We start from the raw sequence: 18,275 nt of genomic DNA, 5'->3' as shown, positions 1-18,275 counted from the left end.
GTAATGAATCCAGAATGTATGACATTTTGTTTTTTTTAATTGCATACAGGTACCAAATCCTTAAAATGTTCACAATACTCTAAAGTTTCAATATAATGATTAGTTCACTGTATATATATATTTTTTTTCTTCGATATTCACAGTTTTCACTGTACAAAGTGCTCGGATTGTTAACCTAAGTAAAAGTAGAAAACATTTAGAAATACTCTGTTCCAAATAAGAGTCATACATTAAAACATATTTTTAGTAAGTATAACATTATTAGCATCCAAATATAGGCCCACTTCTGAATATAATATGTTATATTATTGGATTTTAATTATTGATGTATTGTTTATCACTTTAATGGTGCAGCTGGTAAAGAAAAAGCACATTTTATTCAACAAGGCTTTTTTTTTTCTCATCAAGGGCTCAATTAAGTTTATATTGACTTATGTTATAATGCATGATACATCATTTGATGATTACTTGGTAAGCTCTGAATCAAATTGATAGTAAAAGTACTCTGCCTCTGAGTTGTAGTGGAGAACTGGGAAAGTCCAAAGTTAAAATTGTACTTACAGTACCAAATTGGTCTACCACTATGGTTATCAGTTTAAACTATATTAACTAAGTAAGTTCACATCGTAAGTTAATGGAAAGTCAAGTGGAGAAATATGAACCCTTCTTAAGAATACAATCTATGTCCCCTAAAATATTTGATTATTGTTATTCTAAACACCTGAATGCCTAGAATACTTAAGTACAAGATCTGAGTACTTATTCCACCTTTGCTAAAAACCCGAATGGCAATTCAATATATTAGGCCAAAAGCTAATTTAGCATAGCTTTAACGTTACCTAACCAGCGCTTACAAACGGCTGACATACAAAATGTTAGCTCAGCTATAGCTAGTTACAGTGATGATGCAAACACAGGTATGGTGAAAAAAGAGAGAACTATTCGAAGCAGAAAAAAAACAGCGTAACCATCTGACAAAGGCCTGTGCTATAATGCTTAAATTAACTGGCTATTCTTTATAATATACTCAGATCAATAGGAGACAGAGATGTTAAGTTATAAATCAAGGGTTTTTATTATTATTTACAGCAGGGGTGGGGAACCTTTTTCCTTTCAATTCTTACAACATCCTCCGAGGGCCGTACAAATTATTGAACTCAACCTCTGCTTGAAAAAACTAAAATCACAGCCCATTCATTTGGCCTTTCTTTCATGCTGTGCAAAGAAAAAGCAACCTCTTAATCCAGATATCTTACAGACTCGTGCATCCATGCATGTGAACGGTTGTGGCATGACCACCAAAACAGAAAGATATGGACACAAGATGTGTGCAAATGTATTTAGTATCCTATCCATGTGAACATGATTTAAGTGTGTGGGGGGACCTAACCTCCTACGGGGGTCCGGGGGCATGCTCCCCCGGGAAGATTTTTTCACTTTGAGAGCAACATGAGGAGATCTATGGATACATCTTTCAACACCCATTTGAAACAGAACTGGAAGCAGATTTTTCTTTTTAGATATTTTACAAATCACTCCCCTTTTAAACTGTATTCTTGTTATTTTTAACAACATTTTTGTTACTGTCATATAGTATTTTATACCTGATTTTAATTTAGTCTCTAATATCTCATTAATAACTATAATGATCATATCAAGGTGTGCCTTTACCTGACTGAGCTGAGGTTATTTGAGCCGCTCAGGAGAGAGCTCTCTTCCACCTGGTTGTAGAAAAGCTCTTTAAATTCGTTAGCATAGCTAGCTAACCAGATGCTAAAAACAACAGATCGCCACTTTGCTTACAACTAAAGGCACAGCCACGCAAACACTGCGGCATGTGTACAGCTCCTTATGGGTACTGCAATATTTGAAGAGCTGGAGCGGCACTACACTCCTTTCACGAGACATAACAACGTGAAGACACGTTACGCTCGTGTTGTGTTCATGGAACCTGTCCTTGGCCAGGAAAAACAGGCACTCGCTTGTTTAATTATTTTGCGATCTAGATTTCTTCTTTTTTGAAGTTGTCCGTCAGTCGGACGGAAGGACCCCCCCGCCCCCCCCAAAACGAAAACTCTTCGGTTCTCCACGAATTACACAAGTCAGCCAAATCAGCGTTAAAAAAGCGGGAGGCGCCGAAAAGCAACTAATTTGCATCACTTAGCTTACCGTTAGTTAAAGTCGCAAGCTAGCAAGAGCGGGTTAATATTTGGTTCATAAACCTTATATTCATTAAACCAACATTCACTGTGTATTTATTACTAAAAAGGCAACCCAGATTGTAATTTGGCTATGATATATTTGGTAACTGAGGTGTTTATATACCTAATATTGATTTAGGCTAATATATGCTAAGTCTTGAGGGAGGATACTTCTGTCAAATACTTTACTTTTCACTTCTTTGCCATGTCAGAGACTTTTGTTCAATTTGAAAGACCCTAACCAAAACGGTCAACCTTGTTTAAACAGAGTGATACATTTAGGGATTACAAAAAAAAATAGTAAGAAGTTTTAACATTTCTTACCTCAAAACCACGTCTTTGACCTTGCTGCAAATTGAAAGGATTGTTACTTGATAATAATAGTTGATTCAATCTCATACGGCTGACGGGTTTGCACTGCAGTCGTTGGTTAAATGGGGGACACTCACTAGGGAACTGTATATGAAACACATTACAGTTTTATCTTGTTTACCCTAGTTTGAATTGAAATAACCAATCATGTGTCAGTCTGTGTCGCCACAAGGGGGTGATATTGTCCTTCAGTAATACTGCTAAATGACAACCTCTTTTTATGAAATTATCAAACACTCTGACATTAGTGTTTGGAGAAGTACTCAGATCCTTTACTTAAATAAAAGTACAAATACTATGGTTTTAAAATAACTCCATTACAAGTAAAAGTCCTGATTTTAAAATATTACTACAAGAACAACGGAATAACCAACAACATTTAGTAAAAGTACATGAAGCAAAAGTACTAGTTCTGCACAAAGGCCAGAATGTACTTAGTTACTTCCCACTACTGTCGGGAATAATGCAGTTAGTCATACAGAAAACACATGAATAATTAATATGATCTTCTCTCTGAGCATACTGTTAAATTATTAAAATATTCATTCACTATAACACATGTCATTATCTGCCTTCCTGTAAAGCATAAGCTCATAAAGTCAAAAGTATAAGATAGCAACATGCAGGAAGATATTGGATTGAATAGTAGGTTGTTGTCTAAATCTCTGTCTTCTGTAAGTGATTTTATTAAATGTAGCCTGAGTGTGAGTGCTTCCAGGAAAGATTCAGCTTTCAGCCTTTCTGAAGGTTTAATTCTTCTGAATTTATTGCCAAATATTTAATTGTTTGAGGATGATTGATTGGACCCATTTGTTAGTAAGAAACAAAAATAACACAAGCAACTGTCCTTGAAAATATGCAGTAAAACAGCTGGTGGCCAAGCATCCTACATTAGTGTAAACAAGTGCGCCCTTTACTGGCAATGTGTTTTACAGATGACCTTATCCTGCAAAGGAAATTGAGGTGATAGCCTTGCCTTTCATCAGCACAATTTCCAATTATGTTGAAATTGATGAGTTGATGGCCGATTAGAGAAAATGTTTTTACGTCTGGTTAACATGTCTGCGTGTCAGGTACAGGCCAGGTGCACCATATGGTGGATCAAAGGATTGGCATTAATCACATGAATTTGGTTGAATTCCTGTTAATACTGTGCTAGTTTGGATGGATGTTCTTAAAAATAAATAAAATACATTATACGAATAAAACGAAATCGTCAAATTACAGTTTTTTTAATTTATCAAGCTAGCAAAACAAATATACAAACAATGTCGGATTCTGTTTTAACTTCAAGCAGCAGGCTGGAATCCTCTACCTCAGAGTATAAAGCTATGACAATAACATCAAAATCATTCAGATTTAGATGCAAGTAATTTACAGAATCTAATCAAGCATATTTTCTTTCAATAATCAGTGCACTTAAATTAGCACAAGCAGAATATTAGGAGTATATGCGAGTACAGGAAGACTCTGGATGAAGCTGTGGGGTCTATCAGTCATCAAAGTCTGGGATATCATCATAGGAGTAGCCCCGGTAGCCTCTTGATGCATAGTAAGCTATTCGTAGGTGATAAATCCCAGGCAGGAAGACAAGTATCCCAATGATAAGGACAGGCACAGTTCGGTCTGAGTGCTGAAGGAGAGACAAATAATTTGAATAAGAGGTCAGTTTATTCCTCACACTGTAAAAATAACTCTGTGTCTTATACAATACTCACAGTGACTCCAAAATATCCCGCCAGGAGAAGGGAGCCGATGATGATTAACAGAGAGCCGATTAAGAAGAGGACTGTGGCAAGTGCAATGGCTTTGTATGGGACTTTGGGCGGGCTCTTTTTGAACTGCAGAGGAGAAATATTTGATTAAAAACACTTTCTTTCACACATCACTTTCTGTCACAGCGGGCTTTCTGTGCCAATTCCCATTTTCTCACCCACGTACTGAAAATGACAGGCAAAATGAGCGGCTTTAAAGGTAATTTGAGATTTTGAAAATGCCATTCAAGTGTTTGACGAATTGAAAAACACTTTATATTATAAAGCTATCTGACTGTCATGTAACATAATGTGCTTGATGATGGAAATGTTTTGGTATGCATTGCGTATTTTGTGACTAAATCTGTAGTAAATATTCACAAACCCGTTGATAAAGTTATTTCTGTTAATTTAAAGGGTAAACCTATTATTATTATTATTACAAACAAATGTCATTACAATAACCCTGATGATTGAGTTATATCAGTTTGGGTTTTGGTATTATAAATGTATGACAACAAAAAAAGTGTTACAAAGTTTACACATTTTTTAAATATGTGCTCTTTATATTCCATTGTAATTCACCATACACCAAAGCAAATTCCTTGCATGTGATTTCTGTTTTCATAGTTATTCCTTTTTATGAATGGACTTGTTGGTGAAAAACACTGATGGTGCAGACAAGTACATATAGGTAGCAATGACATTAATACAATACTTCTTACCTGTAAATCAATGTAGCCGTCATCATCAGAGGAAAGCCTGGAGTACCTCACTTTGCTTTCAGGGAAGCTGTTCACAGCGTTACGAGCAGGCATCTTCTTCTTTAGCTGCTCAGGAGCATAGACTGTTAATATGCTCAGATGCTAGCTAACAGTTTGTTTGCAGTGTTATAATAAGCTTACAGTAGCATTATCGACACCATTATCATTGAAAACCTGTCTATACCAGAGTCAGGTATAATATTACACCAGATGTTATGCACGATTATAATTATCTCCTTAAATTAGTTTTGAGAGGAGATTACAGCGTCTGTTTTCAGTATCTTCCCACACTCTTCCGGGTTTCTACTCCGGTCTGCACTGCGCATGCGCTCACCGAAGCGTCATTATTGGATAGTGTGGAAAGCTCAAAACAAAACACATGTTTTACAAAATATATCAAACAAATCAATATTTCACAAAATTCCAAAAGATTGAGGCCGTAAGGAGTTTTTGCAATGATAAACAAGGATTTTTTTTAACGCATCAATTTGACAATTTCTTCAAATTCATTCACTTTTTTTAAATAATAAGTCCTTGTACCTTAGTTTCAATGTTTTTTCTTTCTTAAACCTTTCTTAAACCTTAAAATATAAGCCCCGCCCTCCAAAGTAATCTGTAAATAAATATTGAATATATTTTCAAAAGTAAGTCTTTAATGACAGTGAGTTGTGAAATCTGCGTTTTCTAAAGAAAAGTGTTCCTAATGGGGATTTGCACTGCTCCACATCGACCACCGGAGGACGCTGCAGAGTCTTCTTGAAGTGACCAGGTCACAGAGAGCAGCAGACTGACACTCCGAGTCAAGATTCATCTCTTTGTGTGGAGTTTCATTTCCTGAGGTGTTCTCAGAGGCCAGTTTTATTATCACACTGTGTTCTCTGAAGATAAGGTTTCCGTCAGTCCTGTTATGAAGGCTTTTTATTGCCAGGGATGCAATTTTGTATAATCACACACAATATCTATTTCACATACTTGCATTGACATTTTTACCATACAAAATAATTAGCATTGGCAGAGTCTACAGATTAAAATCAAACATGGTTATTTATTCTAAATTAGCGACTTTTCTCCAAAAATGACACATTAATAAATCTCTATGATATGTATTATCTATCCAATCGAGTCCCAATTCAATATGCTACTAAATAATCTGGCTGTTTTATATTTTGCATAGAAAGATTGGATCTCTGAGATATCGAGTAGCATTTTCAATTGTTAGTATGTTATCTTTGCCATATGTTGTCATCTATCTGTTCATGCACAGCAATGATCCATGAATGACTGACTATGAAATAGACAAATTAATGTTGTTTATTTGCTGACAAATCCCCTGAAATGAATAATTAAAGCTGTTATGGTAGATTTACTGTGTTTCTTTCCCTTTTTTCTAAGTTGTATTTTTCACATTCCCCTGGTGGTGTGTGGAAAATTGGACTGTCACATAGACAAATATAGAGTCTCCTCTAGTCAGAACCCAGAGAGCTTTCTTGCCCTCCAGTTATAAAGCATAGATCATTGAGCCATGCTCGGTAAAGTCAAGAATAAATGTCCACAGGTAGTAAATAATCCACAGATACTCTGAAGGGGAGTACGAATAAACTAAATGGCTATTGTTGTTAATAGTTGTGCTGGAAGCGTCAATAATACTCTCATGTTGCCTTTAAAGTACATTTGCAGTGAACGAGTCTCCAGCGATTATAAAACCGTCAGTGACCTTGACTGTAAGTCTCATTGTTTTAGTTTAAGGCCGTGCTGTTGCTCTCTGGAGGGATTTAAGCCCTAAAATCCTTCATCTGTCTTCCATGTTCCTGTTGTTTTACGCATGCAAGATGAATCACTGCTCATTATGCTGAACTCTATGTTCCCACGTCTTCTTAAAATGTCTGATGCATATAATAAAAAATTCTCCAAGCCTCTGCAAGACTGCAAGACATAATCTCTGTAAATCTACTCTGAAAACAACAGGGGATTGTCTTTGTTTATTGGGGATTCAACAAATGTATTTGTTCTTTTACTGGCCACTTATAAATGCATCATTATAACAATATACAGTGCACACATTTGGAGGTAATTTAGCGCCAACAAACCATCCTTCAAGCCACCTATGCCTCCTGAAATATCTGACAGCGCAGACATGAGCATGCTGCCGTTTTAACTGTACCTATTACTGACAATAACAGAGATAAACTTTGCCCTTTGCTTTATTAATGCTGCCTGTTTCCTTACACATGTATCGCTGTGCTGTGTGACCGCTTGTTGGCTGCACTCATTAGCTCTCAATACCATCTCTGAGTCACTGGTACATTTTCCAAATACTTCCCCTTTATTGTCTCCTCATTTGGAGGTTCCATACCGGCAATGAAGGTCGCTGCACAACTTACTCTACCTCAGTCTGCATTTAGAAACATGGCATTTGACTTCTGCGCTCCTCAGCAATCCCCAAGAGTGGCAAAAAACTGCAATTAATTTACATTCATGAAATCAAAATGGATGGGCTCAGAATGGCCCTGAAGTAATCAATATGTAACCCTGCTTCTCATTTTTCATTTTCCAGACAATACTTTATGTATTATAGTTTGTCTTTTCTACTGACATACCTATTGATTGAAGGATTTCAACGTGATATTCCTGAAAAACATCGGTAAATATACCCATAGTGTCATGGGGTTGTGATTTATTAATCTGATGACAGTCAAGACTGTCACCAATCAGATGGGGGCACAGTTTGTTGCCATGTTAGATTAGGCCCATCCACTAGACCGTAATGCCTGCGCAGATGAGCTTAGTTTAGTTTATTATAGGACCCCCAGAAGCTTTGCCCTCAAGCACAGCTTCTCTTCCTGTTGTGAAGGAAGACTGATGCATAAGCTGAGCACTCTGCGCCCTCAGGGTTGTGTGTATTTCTGTGTGTATTTCTGTTGTTGTATTCGGCCCCCCAAATAACCCCTGGGTATGACACTGAACAGTAAGAGAGCAGCAGTTAGACCATAATTAGAGTGGAGTTCTGCCTGCTGAGATAATTATGTCTGTCTTCATTAGAGCAATCTCAGAGAGCACCACAACTGGAGCCAAATAAAGAGCTGATCCATTATACCACTTGCACATCACGCAATCTCCCTGTGGCGCAGCCTTTTGACTTTTAAACCCAATAGGTTTCAGAAATAATAAAAATGTGCCACAGGTACTGCAGAGCAACAAGCTCCCGCAGACTAATATCATTCTTTTATTTTTAGGCTTGTCGAGCCACATGGGGAGGACATAAAGGATTGAGCTTGTGGTTTGTGCTTTGATTTTACTCCTCCTCTTCGGATCAGACTTACATTTCTCTATCTAAAAACTATTGGATGGATTGCCATGATGTTGCATGACCCTCAGAGTATGAATTGAAGTGTTATTGATCCCCTGACTAGTCTTCTAATGCCTCCAGAAGGTCACACTTGAATGATCTTTTTCGGCTGGCACAACATTCGAGATTGATATTCATGGTTCCCAGAGGATGAATCCTAATGACTTTAGTGATCCCTTGACTTTCCCCTTGAGCGTCCATGGTGTTGATAATTTATGTTTTAAGTAGAAACTCTACAACTATTCGTTGGATAGCCATGACAATTGGTAAGGACATTCATGTTCCACTCAATGATACATTCTAACAACTTTGGTCATCCCTTGACCTTTTTTCTAGAGCCATTATAAGGTCAAAATGTCTCAGTCTATCTGTACTTTATGGAGGGCTGCAGCAAGTTACAATCGCATCTTGAAAAAGTATTTTGCTGATCAGTCAAGTGTTCTTTTCTCGTTCTACTGCATTCAGGTTAAATGTGTTTCTAGGTGGGTGGAGAGCCGAGTGCTGCAGGGTGCTCTTCATGAGGAGCTTCATGAAGGAGGACGAACTCTGTCACCTTTATTTTATAATGTCAACTCATCCTTCAGTTTATGAAAAAAAACCTACATAGAGATATAGCACTTTAGTGGCTTCCAGAATCGGATTGCAACATGGCACGAAGTAGCTGTTTTTGAATTTGCCTTTGAAATGGAAAGCATATTATATAATAATCTTCTCTTAATGCTATTCCATTTCAAGGTTAGACAACAAAATCAGTAGCCTGCAGCATGATGTTAGCTGTGTGCATTTACTTCATGATTTAAATTTGTTTTTTGTTAAAAGTATTTTGTCAAAGAGTGGAAATCCCTTGATATGCAATTGAGGCGAATGCCACCGTAAATGCCAACATTACTTGCAAATGCTCCGCTCTGGTTTGTTTCCTCCATGAGAGAAGATGTTTTTTCCATTGCAGGGATATTGATTTCAGTATCCTTCAAACTCAGCAGCCCACCTCACTGCATGTGCAGCTGAGACAAGTAATTGCTTTTCCAGCTGGTTAGATAGCAGGATAGAACCTAGATGCAAATACACAGCAAACAACAGAAGAAACCTATGAGCATCGTTTTCGTTATATTTGCAGTTTTTCTTCAGCATGGAATGGTTTCACTGGCTTGACAAACACAATTACACAACATTGTTCTGTTTTTGCAAAAAATACTAATTCAGAAGATGATGGTCAACAATATCCCTAAATGTTATGACAACTGTAACCAAAATTGCTGTGAAAATTGCTTTTTTCTATTTTTAAAAGAATCCTTTTGAGACATTGTGACATTATAAGATAATCCATTTGTTCTGCACACAAAATAGAAATGTCTATTTTTGTAACTCTGTGCCTTTTGCTGATGTAATTGTGCTTTTAGAGAATTCAGCGGTGCGCTTGCGATTTTCCTTTTGACATGACAAAGTAGATTTTTCCCCAGGATATAAAAGCAGGTACAAAGACTACACTTAAAGCATTGTACAAGTACAGCTCTGTCATTGTTTGAGCAGAGAAGCTGTACACTACACAGGCAGATGTTTTCTTCGCACACAGGTTTCACATCTCTCTCTGTGAGCCGGCAGCAGCCCCAGGTAAAGCATGATATTTGAGGATGGAAAACGAAGAATGCACAAACTGGCTAAACCGAGGATTCTGAGGAAACAAGAAAAAAAAATCAATGAACTGTTTCTATTCATGTGTCCTTGTGGGTGTGTTGGTGCTTCTTTCTTCTTTGCTCTTTACTATAGAAAAGTCGGGAAAAAAGAGAAAAAAGTTGAAGCAGACGTTGAATAATAAAGTCCCTGGTGAAATTGCAACGCCACACAAATTGCAATTGATTGAATCGCCTCAGGCATTAACACATGTGTATTGACGAAGTTGTGCAACGGATAGCACAGGGAGAATTAGGGCTATATATAAGTATACACAGTAGAAAAACATTTTAAAAAGAAGGGGGCTGTATGTAATCGAAATAATTATCATCTTTGCATGCTTAAAATACATGCTCTGTTTCTATGTGCATATATTATATATATAGAGGTGACATTTTAGATTATAGCCAGAACATTTTAGTTTAACTATTAGGATTGAAGAAAAACTTGATAAAATGCCCCTCCAGAGGAGAAAATGTGATAAAGAGCCCTAGGGTGCCATGAGGACAATATAACATGAGTCATTGACCTCCTATAGGGTGTCCTTCCAGTATAGAAAACAAGACGATGTTGTGCAATATAGGCTGCACTATACATGCCAACAGATATTCTGCTATTTTGGTGCCCCACTTTCCTTTTAATTGTTTTTGCCCCTGCTCCTCAGACAGCCTGGGTCCACATGCTACACTAATCGGTTGGGGTACATCGTGCTGAGAAAGACATGTGTAGCATGAATGAGCTCAGCATCAGTATGGTTTGAAGTGATTATAAATTACTGGCGGTGTAGAGAAAAACCTATGTGAGTTTTAATTCCTGTTAACAGATGATAAAAATGTAAAGAGTCAAACACTTTTACTTTAAAAACTTTATTTGAAAACCCCTAATATAATGAAAAATGTAGCTGGCTATTCATCAATTCATCAAATGACAAGTACTCTTTTTTTAATTTATGAGTTATTTTAGAGTGCGTCTGAGTAATTTCAGCTGAGGTAATGACTTCTTTAAGTTTATATGTAAGCTTATACATACGGCATATGTTTATATGAGCATTATTTATTAATTCTGTTGAAAACAAAAACAAAACCTAAGAGAAAAACACTCTCCTGGACATAACAATTATCTAGCTGCATAATACCCAAACAAAAATAATGTAACCCTTTAATATATAAACGCACTTACATGTATGCTTACAACCTGTGCTCTGTTTGAATGAGCATTACTTTATAGTTTTTAGATAAGGCTTTAGAATTTAACCAGATATAAGGATTCAAAGGATCTTAAAACACATTCTGATTAAATCTGCAATAGTTTTTAGTTCTGCTGAAAACTGTAGCAGGCTATCCATAATTTCTGAAAAATGACAAGTCCATTTTTCTTAAATTATGAGCTATTTTATTACATGCGTGAGTAATTCCAGCGAAGGTAATGACTCAGGGATACTGTGAGTTGATACTGCATATTTTTATAAAAGCATTAGTCATATGCTCAAAAGTCAAAAACAATTAAGGAGTCAAATACTTTTACAAACTTTAATCATAGCTTTGGAGAAAAGTGTAGTAGGCTATCAATCAATTTAACAATGACAGGTCAATTCTTCGGGAATTTATGAGTCATTTTATGGAGCATGCTGGAGAAATTCCAGCTGAGTTGATGACTCTTGTCCTTAAAATAAAGTGCACTATTATAGTGAGAGAAAGCTCCTTTATTATACAGCCAACCCAAAGTCGTGTTTAGCCCCTTAACATTAGAAGTATACACCATAGTTAATTTTCTATTTTTAGGCTATAACCCCTGTGTATTATGGGTTGTAATCTAAAAGGGTCACCGATACGGGTAAAACTTTCCTCCAGTGTTTAATGTGGATGAAACATTTGTGAATGAAAAGTCATGTTGGCAGACAGTGACAGTGATTGTGATGACGCACAGGGAGTGATGCTGCGGGGCGAGCAGGTAGAGACCGGCGGAGAAGAGTGGCAGCATGAATGGTTGGATGCGTATAGGCTTACATTTAAGAATATAACTCATAGAGAAGTGGAAGAGTCGGTCCGCGCGCGATGTATCTGACGCGCATGAAAATGCAGGCTAGTTAGGTCATATCTGAGACGCATATCATATCAGTTCATCCAACTATGTGAGATGCACGTGTGCTACATCGTAAGATAAAAGACCGTATAGTGGAGACAAATGGTTACATGAGTCCTTTTGATAATTCTGGTAGAAGATGATAAAGGCTTTTAACAGAGTTGGCTGACAGAAACGCACAATTGAATCATACGCATAGTTGCTTACAGACGCAGTTGAGAGCAGAATATCACCTCGTGCAGAATAGTTGAACGCGCGCCCGGAACGACTATCAGAATTATTAACCTCTATTCTGACACTCAGAAAGCGCGCAAAACTCATTACACGCATAGACGCAAATACTGCGTCAGCAGTCCGTGATGAGGACAGTCTGAGGAGAGCAGTGCTAAACTCAAGTTGAGGTGAGGTATCCCATAACACAGTTCAGAAACACTAGTGGACCGTACAGTTAGATAACAATATATCTAGTATTCGACGAGAGACGGAAGACATGACTATGTCTACATCTCAAAAGATCCTACATATATTATTCTCATCTATGCTATCACTGTTGCTATTAGTGATAAGGTAATGCACTGTATGGGTGGATAAGATGTCATTGTTCTGATGCAAGATGACCTGTTTTTGGGCGTCGAAAAGGGGGAAAAATGTCAATCACGAGAAATCCTAGGAACCTAAGGGAGTTTCATATGGAGGGTTTCGACAACTAATCGACTAGTCACTACCTTTACCACTCAGTCGCGCTGTAGGCCTATCACTATCTTGAAAAAATGGACGCGGTAGATTTTAAAGCAAGAGAACAGCACACACACACGGGATCCAAATCACACAGTAAATTCTCAATATCTTTAGAACCATTAAATACGTTATTCACGAAAGATGTAGACAGCATGTCACAAAACCTCCCACTAGAGTTAGAGCTACTCAAACGTTTTGACTGGACATATGAATAGAAGTATATCAACAGCGAAACAGCTCGGAGATAATACGCCGCACTGATCTAAAATAGTTGTATTATTTGACGCTCAAAATCTGCTTTCAATAATGTTGCGCAACTTAAAAAATAATAATCCTTTCCATGCTGCGATCAGTGTAGTTTCTTAAAAGTGTAATCAGAAGATGCATACCAGGGCATTGGCCGACCACATCGAATATTGAGACTGACGCATCGCTGTCTCCGAGATCCAGCTAGCAGCTAAAACAGTAATGCAGCACCATGAGACAACGGAGCTGAGCGCCCGTATGATCTAGAACTAGAGCAAGATGGTCACATCCTGGTCAGGTAGCACAACACAATCAACGCATAATCGGGTCACCGAGTGACTATGGCTGATGATGACCTCGCGGATATTACTACCTCGCAGCAGACACCGAGCGCTATTACCGTGCCGACCCACATCGAGAGCTCACAGCTGCAACTGAGTATGTAAGCTTGGGGCAGAGAACAATGGACACAGAGCATGCGCAGCCACCGCTGCATGCATCACCGAGGAACATGGGCCTGTGATTTCCATCCATCACAAGGCACCCTCACACAGCGAAGTGAGGTTTTTTCGCACCATTCAAGGTTCACACAAGAAATCAATCATGGTGGGAAACTGCACGCCGTAGTATTACGTGGTCATACTTATAATCCGCAGTGAAAGCAAGCAGCTCTCTATTCTCATCAGGTAGCTAGCATGACTACATATGATTTATTACAAGTCATGTTTTAGAGATTAGAGTAAATTCACGTCATTCGTAATACGCAAATGAGACCACGCATGAACCTAATTAAATCAATAATTATATCGTGGAGAGACAGTCCTTCTAATGGGAATGCGTGGAGGCGTTGATCTGTTCGAGGACCACGAGCGAATAAAGTTCTGGCGGGGGCACTGATTTAGCTGTCTTCACCTACACTGCTGGCACGGTTTAATAACCTCAATTACAGGTTAACAATTCAATCTAAAGAGTTTTTCCTTGCTGTCGCCGAAGTTTTGGTGGTCGCAGTTGGCGTGTGTTGTTATTTACTGCTCAGCTGTAACCGAACAAACTGTCAAAAATGGGGCAGTGTTCTACATGTCTGGCTGTATCGCAGGTTGCGCAATAAAGAAGATATCAGTTGTAGCACCTCTCATTCTTTGTGTGTCTTCCTTATCTACCGAGCGGTCACGAGCTAGTCGACTACTAGTTTCGAAAAATGTGCTGCGACGCGCGAGATTTGGGAGGCAGTGGAGTTTGAAAGCCGCCTACGTGGATGGGAGTACCGAATGAGGCAGTTTCTGTTTTTTAACTGAGCAGTCCTACCAGACCCAGCACGTCAAATGTGCAGAAATTGATGGCACATTTTCGAAAAAGTTGCAGTTTGTAGGTACTTTCTGTTTGAGTTTTCGGTACGTCAAAGGGCTTCGCATGGCAAGTGATGGCACGACCACTGTGAAAAGGCTAGATTCAAGTCTACTCAATCCGAGCTCCGAGGCGATGGGTTAAGCTTGCTACTCTTGGCCCAGTATTGACCATTAGATCGTATGAAACTGGATCTACAAAGAACTGATACCATGCGCAACATTCTATGACTAGCATGGAAAGCAGTGCTTCGCATGTTTGTTTAACGCACGCTACTCTGCTCAAATACAAGCCCGCACCCCCGGCGCTCGGGCCTGGTGGTGTTGATTTAATATTCATTAGATATTATCTCATGAACATCTCACGCCAGTGTTACCACATTAATTGTTTACACCCTGACACCATGGCTCGCTTATNAATCAACTGAAATATTGCAAGCCTTTTATTATTTTAATATTGCTGATTATGGCATACAGCTTAAGAAAACTCAAATATCCTATCTCTAAATATTAGAATTATTCTAATATTTAGAGATAGGATATTTGAGTTTTCTTAAGCTGTATGCCATAATCAGCAATATTAAAATAATAAAAGGCTTGCAATATTTCAGTTGATTTGTAATGAATCCAGAATGTATGACATTTTTGTTTTTTTAATTGCATTACAGAAAATAAAGAACTTTATCACAATATTCTAATTTTCTGAGACAGTCCTGTACAGTGAACTAATCATTATATTGAATACCTTTACTAGTCCTTGGGAACATTTTAAGGATTTGGTACCTTGTATTTGAAATGGCATTTTCAATATATTAAACCCTTCTTATACATGTTGACACTGGAAGGTTAGATATATCTCCTAACAACCATATGTCTTATTTACATTATGTTGGATGCTGTACCAAACGGTCCTGAGACATATGTGTGTCCTTTAGGTGTGCTTTTGCCTTTTGTTACGATCCCCAATTCTTTCCCATGAACAGGCGCTTTTGTCTGAGGCGCTTAAGCCCCAGCAGCCGCATCAAGCCACACGGAAACTGGTGGCAAACCAGCGGAAGTGGGTTACTTTCTCTTCAAGATAAAAGCGTTTTTGTTCAAACCATGAATTGTCAGCCTTTCCCACAGACTTATGCTTCGACAAACAATTTCCGTGCAACATTTCAAGAAATGTACAAAAAAAAAATACAACGTTTTATTAAGTTTACATGTCTGGGTTTACCATTTTGTCATAATAATGATGGTTGTATCTGATCATGACATAGCACATTTAACTCTAAAATCTGAAGAGTATGAAATAGAAAACACATTTAAATGTAATTCAATACTTTTTTTATGGCATTAAGGCTATTCGGAATAATAGCAGGAAACACACATGGGTTACTAACAACATTTAAATGTCGCTCCATTCTGTCTGTTTCTGTGGATTATCACACAAAGCCATGTCTTCACTTGTACAGTATCAGGACCCCTAAACTGTAGCAGCTAAATAGAATTAGGCTAAATGGATTTTAGCATTTTAACACCTGTGACATTCATGTCTCCTAAAAAACTTAAATGATTAATCTGCTGATTATTTTTGCAATTATCAATAATTTAAGAAGGTTGTTCATACAAATATGGAATATGTCCTTATATTCAGGTAATATCAATTTCATTTCTTGATAAACAACCGCACATCTTACAATTGAGAAGCAAGAGAAAGGAAAAAATGCCATTTTCATAAATTACTGAAATTATTGGTGGATTACATAAACTGTTTGATAAAGGATGCTACCGGAAAAATGGTTTTAGCACTAATTTACACATTTTAACTGACCGTGTGCCCAACCCTGTTCGTCAGTGAGGGTTTTATTTTGAAAGGTTCAACAGGAAGTATAATCATTATATTGTGCTTGACTTGATGGTGGCCACCAGCAGGAGGAGGGGACGATAGTAATGGGAGGAGAGACATGGGGAGAGTATCAACAGCAGGGCTCGAAGTAAACGTGCACTGTGTGCTCTCTTTCTAGTGAAACTTGCGCCTGTTTGATGATAAATGTACACTGCGTCGACCGAGGGACATTTCTACACATTTATTAAGTTAATCATAAACTCTCACTTATGATTAAAGCGACTTCCAGCAAGTTTGGACACAGACGATTGCGGACTTAACAGCCAAGGCGTGGAAAGTTTAAATGGACTTTAAATGCGATGATGTCGTACTCATGAAGCTGGCATGGGTGTATGGATTTTATTGAAACCGCAAAGTATTTCCAATGGAAGTCTGATAACATTGGATGCCGAGGATTAATGTTATTTTGTTTTGATCCACTGCTCGGACCGAGAACAACAATGTAACACCTGCTTTTTACCCAACACTTTCTTATTTTTATGGTAAAAGTCGTGTTTTAAAAAAAATCTGACTTCTCTCTGAAGAGGAATAAATGATCGTTGAAATTTGGCCCGAAATACGAGTCTAAAAGAAGAGCATTAATGGATGGAAAGATTCTACTTTCAGCTTCAAGTGAAAAAGTGCCTCAAGCAAGGTAAGGAGCTGTGCATGCAGAGCTAAAGCATCCTCTATGCTGCTGTATTTTACTATGACATTAGTTTAATTTTCCTGATAAATATACTCTAGTCATATTTAAAACACACTGCAGTCTGGCGCCTTTGTTTATGTTTAGGGTTCCACTTGTTCCACTTGTAATCTACGAATGAGTGTATCTGTTTATTAAAAACCAAAGTGAATAGGTTTAACACTCTGCAATGACCCACATGTGCACTCTGTTCCCAGGATTACAATAATGAGAACAATAGTCAGTCAAAAATAGTGTTATTTTTTGATTTTCATTTTTATTCACGGCTTCCTCTAAGCTGTTATCAGACACACTGAGGCAGACAAAAGATACACCTGTTTTTACTGGAGGTCTGTATATTGACATGGAGGACCGAGAATATCAATTCACTGCAGGGGTGAAAAAATTAAGAGCTTGGGGCTAGCTGTCTGGGTTTTATTGCCCAGACAGTTTAATTGTTCTGTTGCTCAACATGGTGCAATGTGCTGCAGAACCTAATTGTAGCTGTTTAGTACAGAAGAGTGCAGCGTCTTGGGCTTTTAACATAAAGGATACTCCCTTCTCTAGTGTTTCCCTTCCTTTGTTTTTGTTATGCTTGCTAATACTGGTTAGTTAGACGGAGAATTGAGGTGCACAGAGGCACACATCCCTCTGGATGCCTGTAATTCCTTGTGTTGCTGGGACACATGACTGAATAGGGAGGGACATTGTTTACTTTTTATAAATACAAGCTTTCTACACTCTTAATCACCTTGTAGGTTGTCAAAGGTTTTAATCACCTTTTTAAAATTGAAAAAAAACATCTATTGTAAATTATTGAGTACACTGTAGAATTATGTATACTTCCAATGTAGTGGTTATGCCAGACACACAATTGTAGGTCTGTTTAGTGATTGCTATTGCATTATTTATAGGGTAACGGCTATGTTCAAGAAGCCTTTTTTTATCTCCAGAATCCTTGAGACGATGAATACATTTTAGGGCCATGCAGCTTCACAAGGTCTGTGCCATAACATAGCAGCTCTGGTATTATTTGAATACCCAACATTTATTAGGCTTTGACATGTAAACAGTATGTTCCACTATTCAAATTGCTGTGTGGCCAACTGTGCCCTCTAGGCATATTTTCAAGCTTGAGGAAATAGATTTTTATTGTGAAACAAATTATTAATGAGTAGAAAGTGGTTACTCCAAATTGCTGTT

The 18,275-nt window shown here is 37.9% G+C and overlaps 2 protein-coding genes and 1 long non-coding RNA gene across 4 annotated transcripts in view; 1 reads left to right on the top strand and 2 right to left on the bottom strand.

Annotated features, from left to right (window-relative positions):
• Positions 1 to 3,789: 3,789 nt before the first annotated feature.
• On the bottom strand, positions 3,790 to 5,444 carry tmem230b (transmembrane protein 230b). Its single transcript, XM_010790071.1, has 3 exons — positions 5,053 to 5,444; positions 4,292 to 4,414; positions 3,790 to 4,206 (listed from the first exon to the last, which is right to left on the bottom strand). Exons 1-3 carry the CDS (start codon positions 5,143 to 5,145, stop codon positions 4,066 to 4,068), a joined length of 357 nt encoding a protein of 118 aa, XP_010788373.1. The 5' UTR covers positions 5,146 to 5,444; the 3' UTR covers positions 3,790 to 4,065.
• A 10,028-nt stretch (positions 5,445 to 15,472) lies between these two features.
• The window catches only part of LOC104961734 (uncharacterized), a 19,817-nt gene continuing 17,014 nt past the window's right edge, over positions 15,473 to 18,275 (bottom strand). The window contains exon 3 of the long non-coding RNA XR_800129.1: positions 15,473 to 15,485. This is a non-coding gene — a long non-coding RNA (uncharacterized lncRNA). The remainder of the gene's footprint in view (positions 15,486 to 18,275) is intronic.
• The window catches only part of igsf9b (immunoglobulin superfamily, member 9b), a 31,803-nt gene continuing 30,018 nt past the window's right edge, over positions 16,491 to 18,275 (top strand). For both annotated transcript variants that reach the window (XM_010790070.1, XM_010790069.1), the window contains exon 1: positions 16,491 to 17,042. The gene's annotated coding sequence lies outside the window, so the exon portion shown is untranslated. The remainder of the gene's footprint in view (positions 17,043 to 18,275) is intronic.

The sequence above is a fragment of the Notothenia coriiceps genome, unplaced genomic scaffold (genome assembly GCF_000735185.1).
Source record: "Notothenia coriiceps isolate Sejong01 unplaced genomic scaffold, NC01 NC01_scaffold00033697, whole genome shotgun sequence".
NCBI lineage: Eukaryota > Metazoa > Chordata > Actinopteri > Perciformes > Nototheniidae > Notothenia > Notothenia coriiceps.
This window is presented reverse-complemented; position numbering and strand designations above follow the sequence as displayed.

Excerpts from the sequence above, each read along its gene's own strand:
- tmem230b (XM_010790071.1), bottom strand. The coding sequence starts at position 5,145 with ATGCCTGCTCGTAACGCTGTGAACAGCTTCCCTGAAAGCAAAGTGAGG. Across the intron at positions 4,415-5,052 it reads ACGGCTACATTGATTTACAG|TTCAAAAAGAGCCCGCCCAA; the intron begins GTAAGAAGTATT and ends TCTCCTCTGCAG. Across the intron at positions 4,207-4,291 it reads CGGGATATTTTGGAGTCACT|CACTCAGACCGAACTGTGCC; the intron begins GTGAGTATTGTA and ends TCTCTCCTTCAG.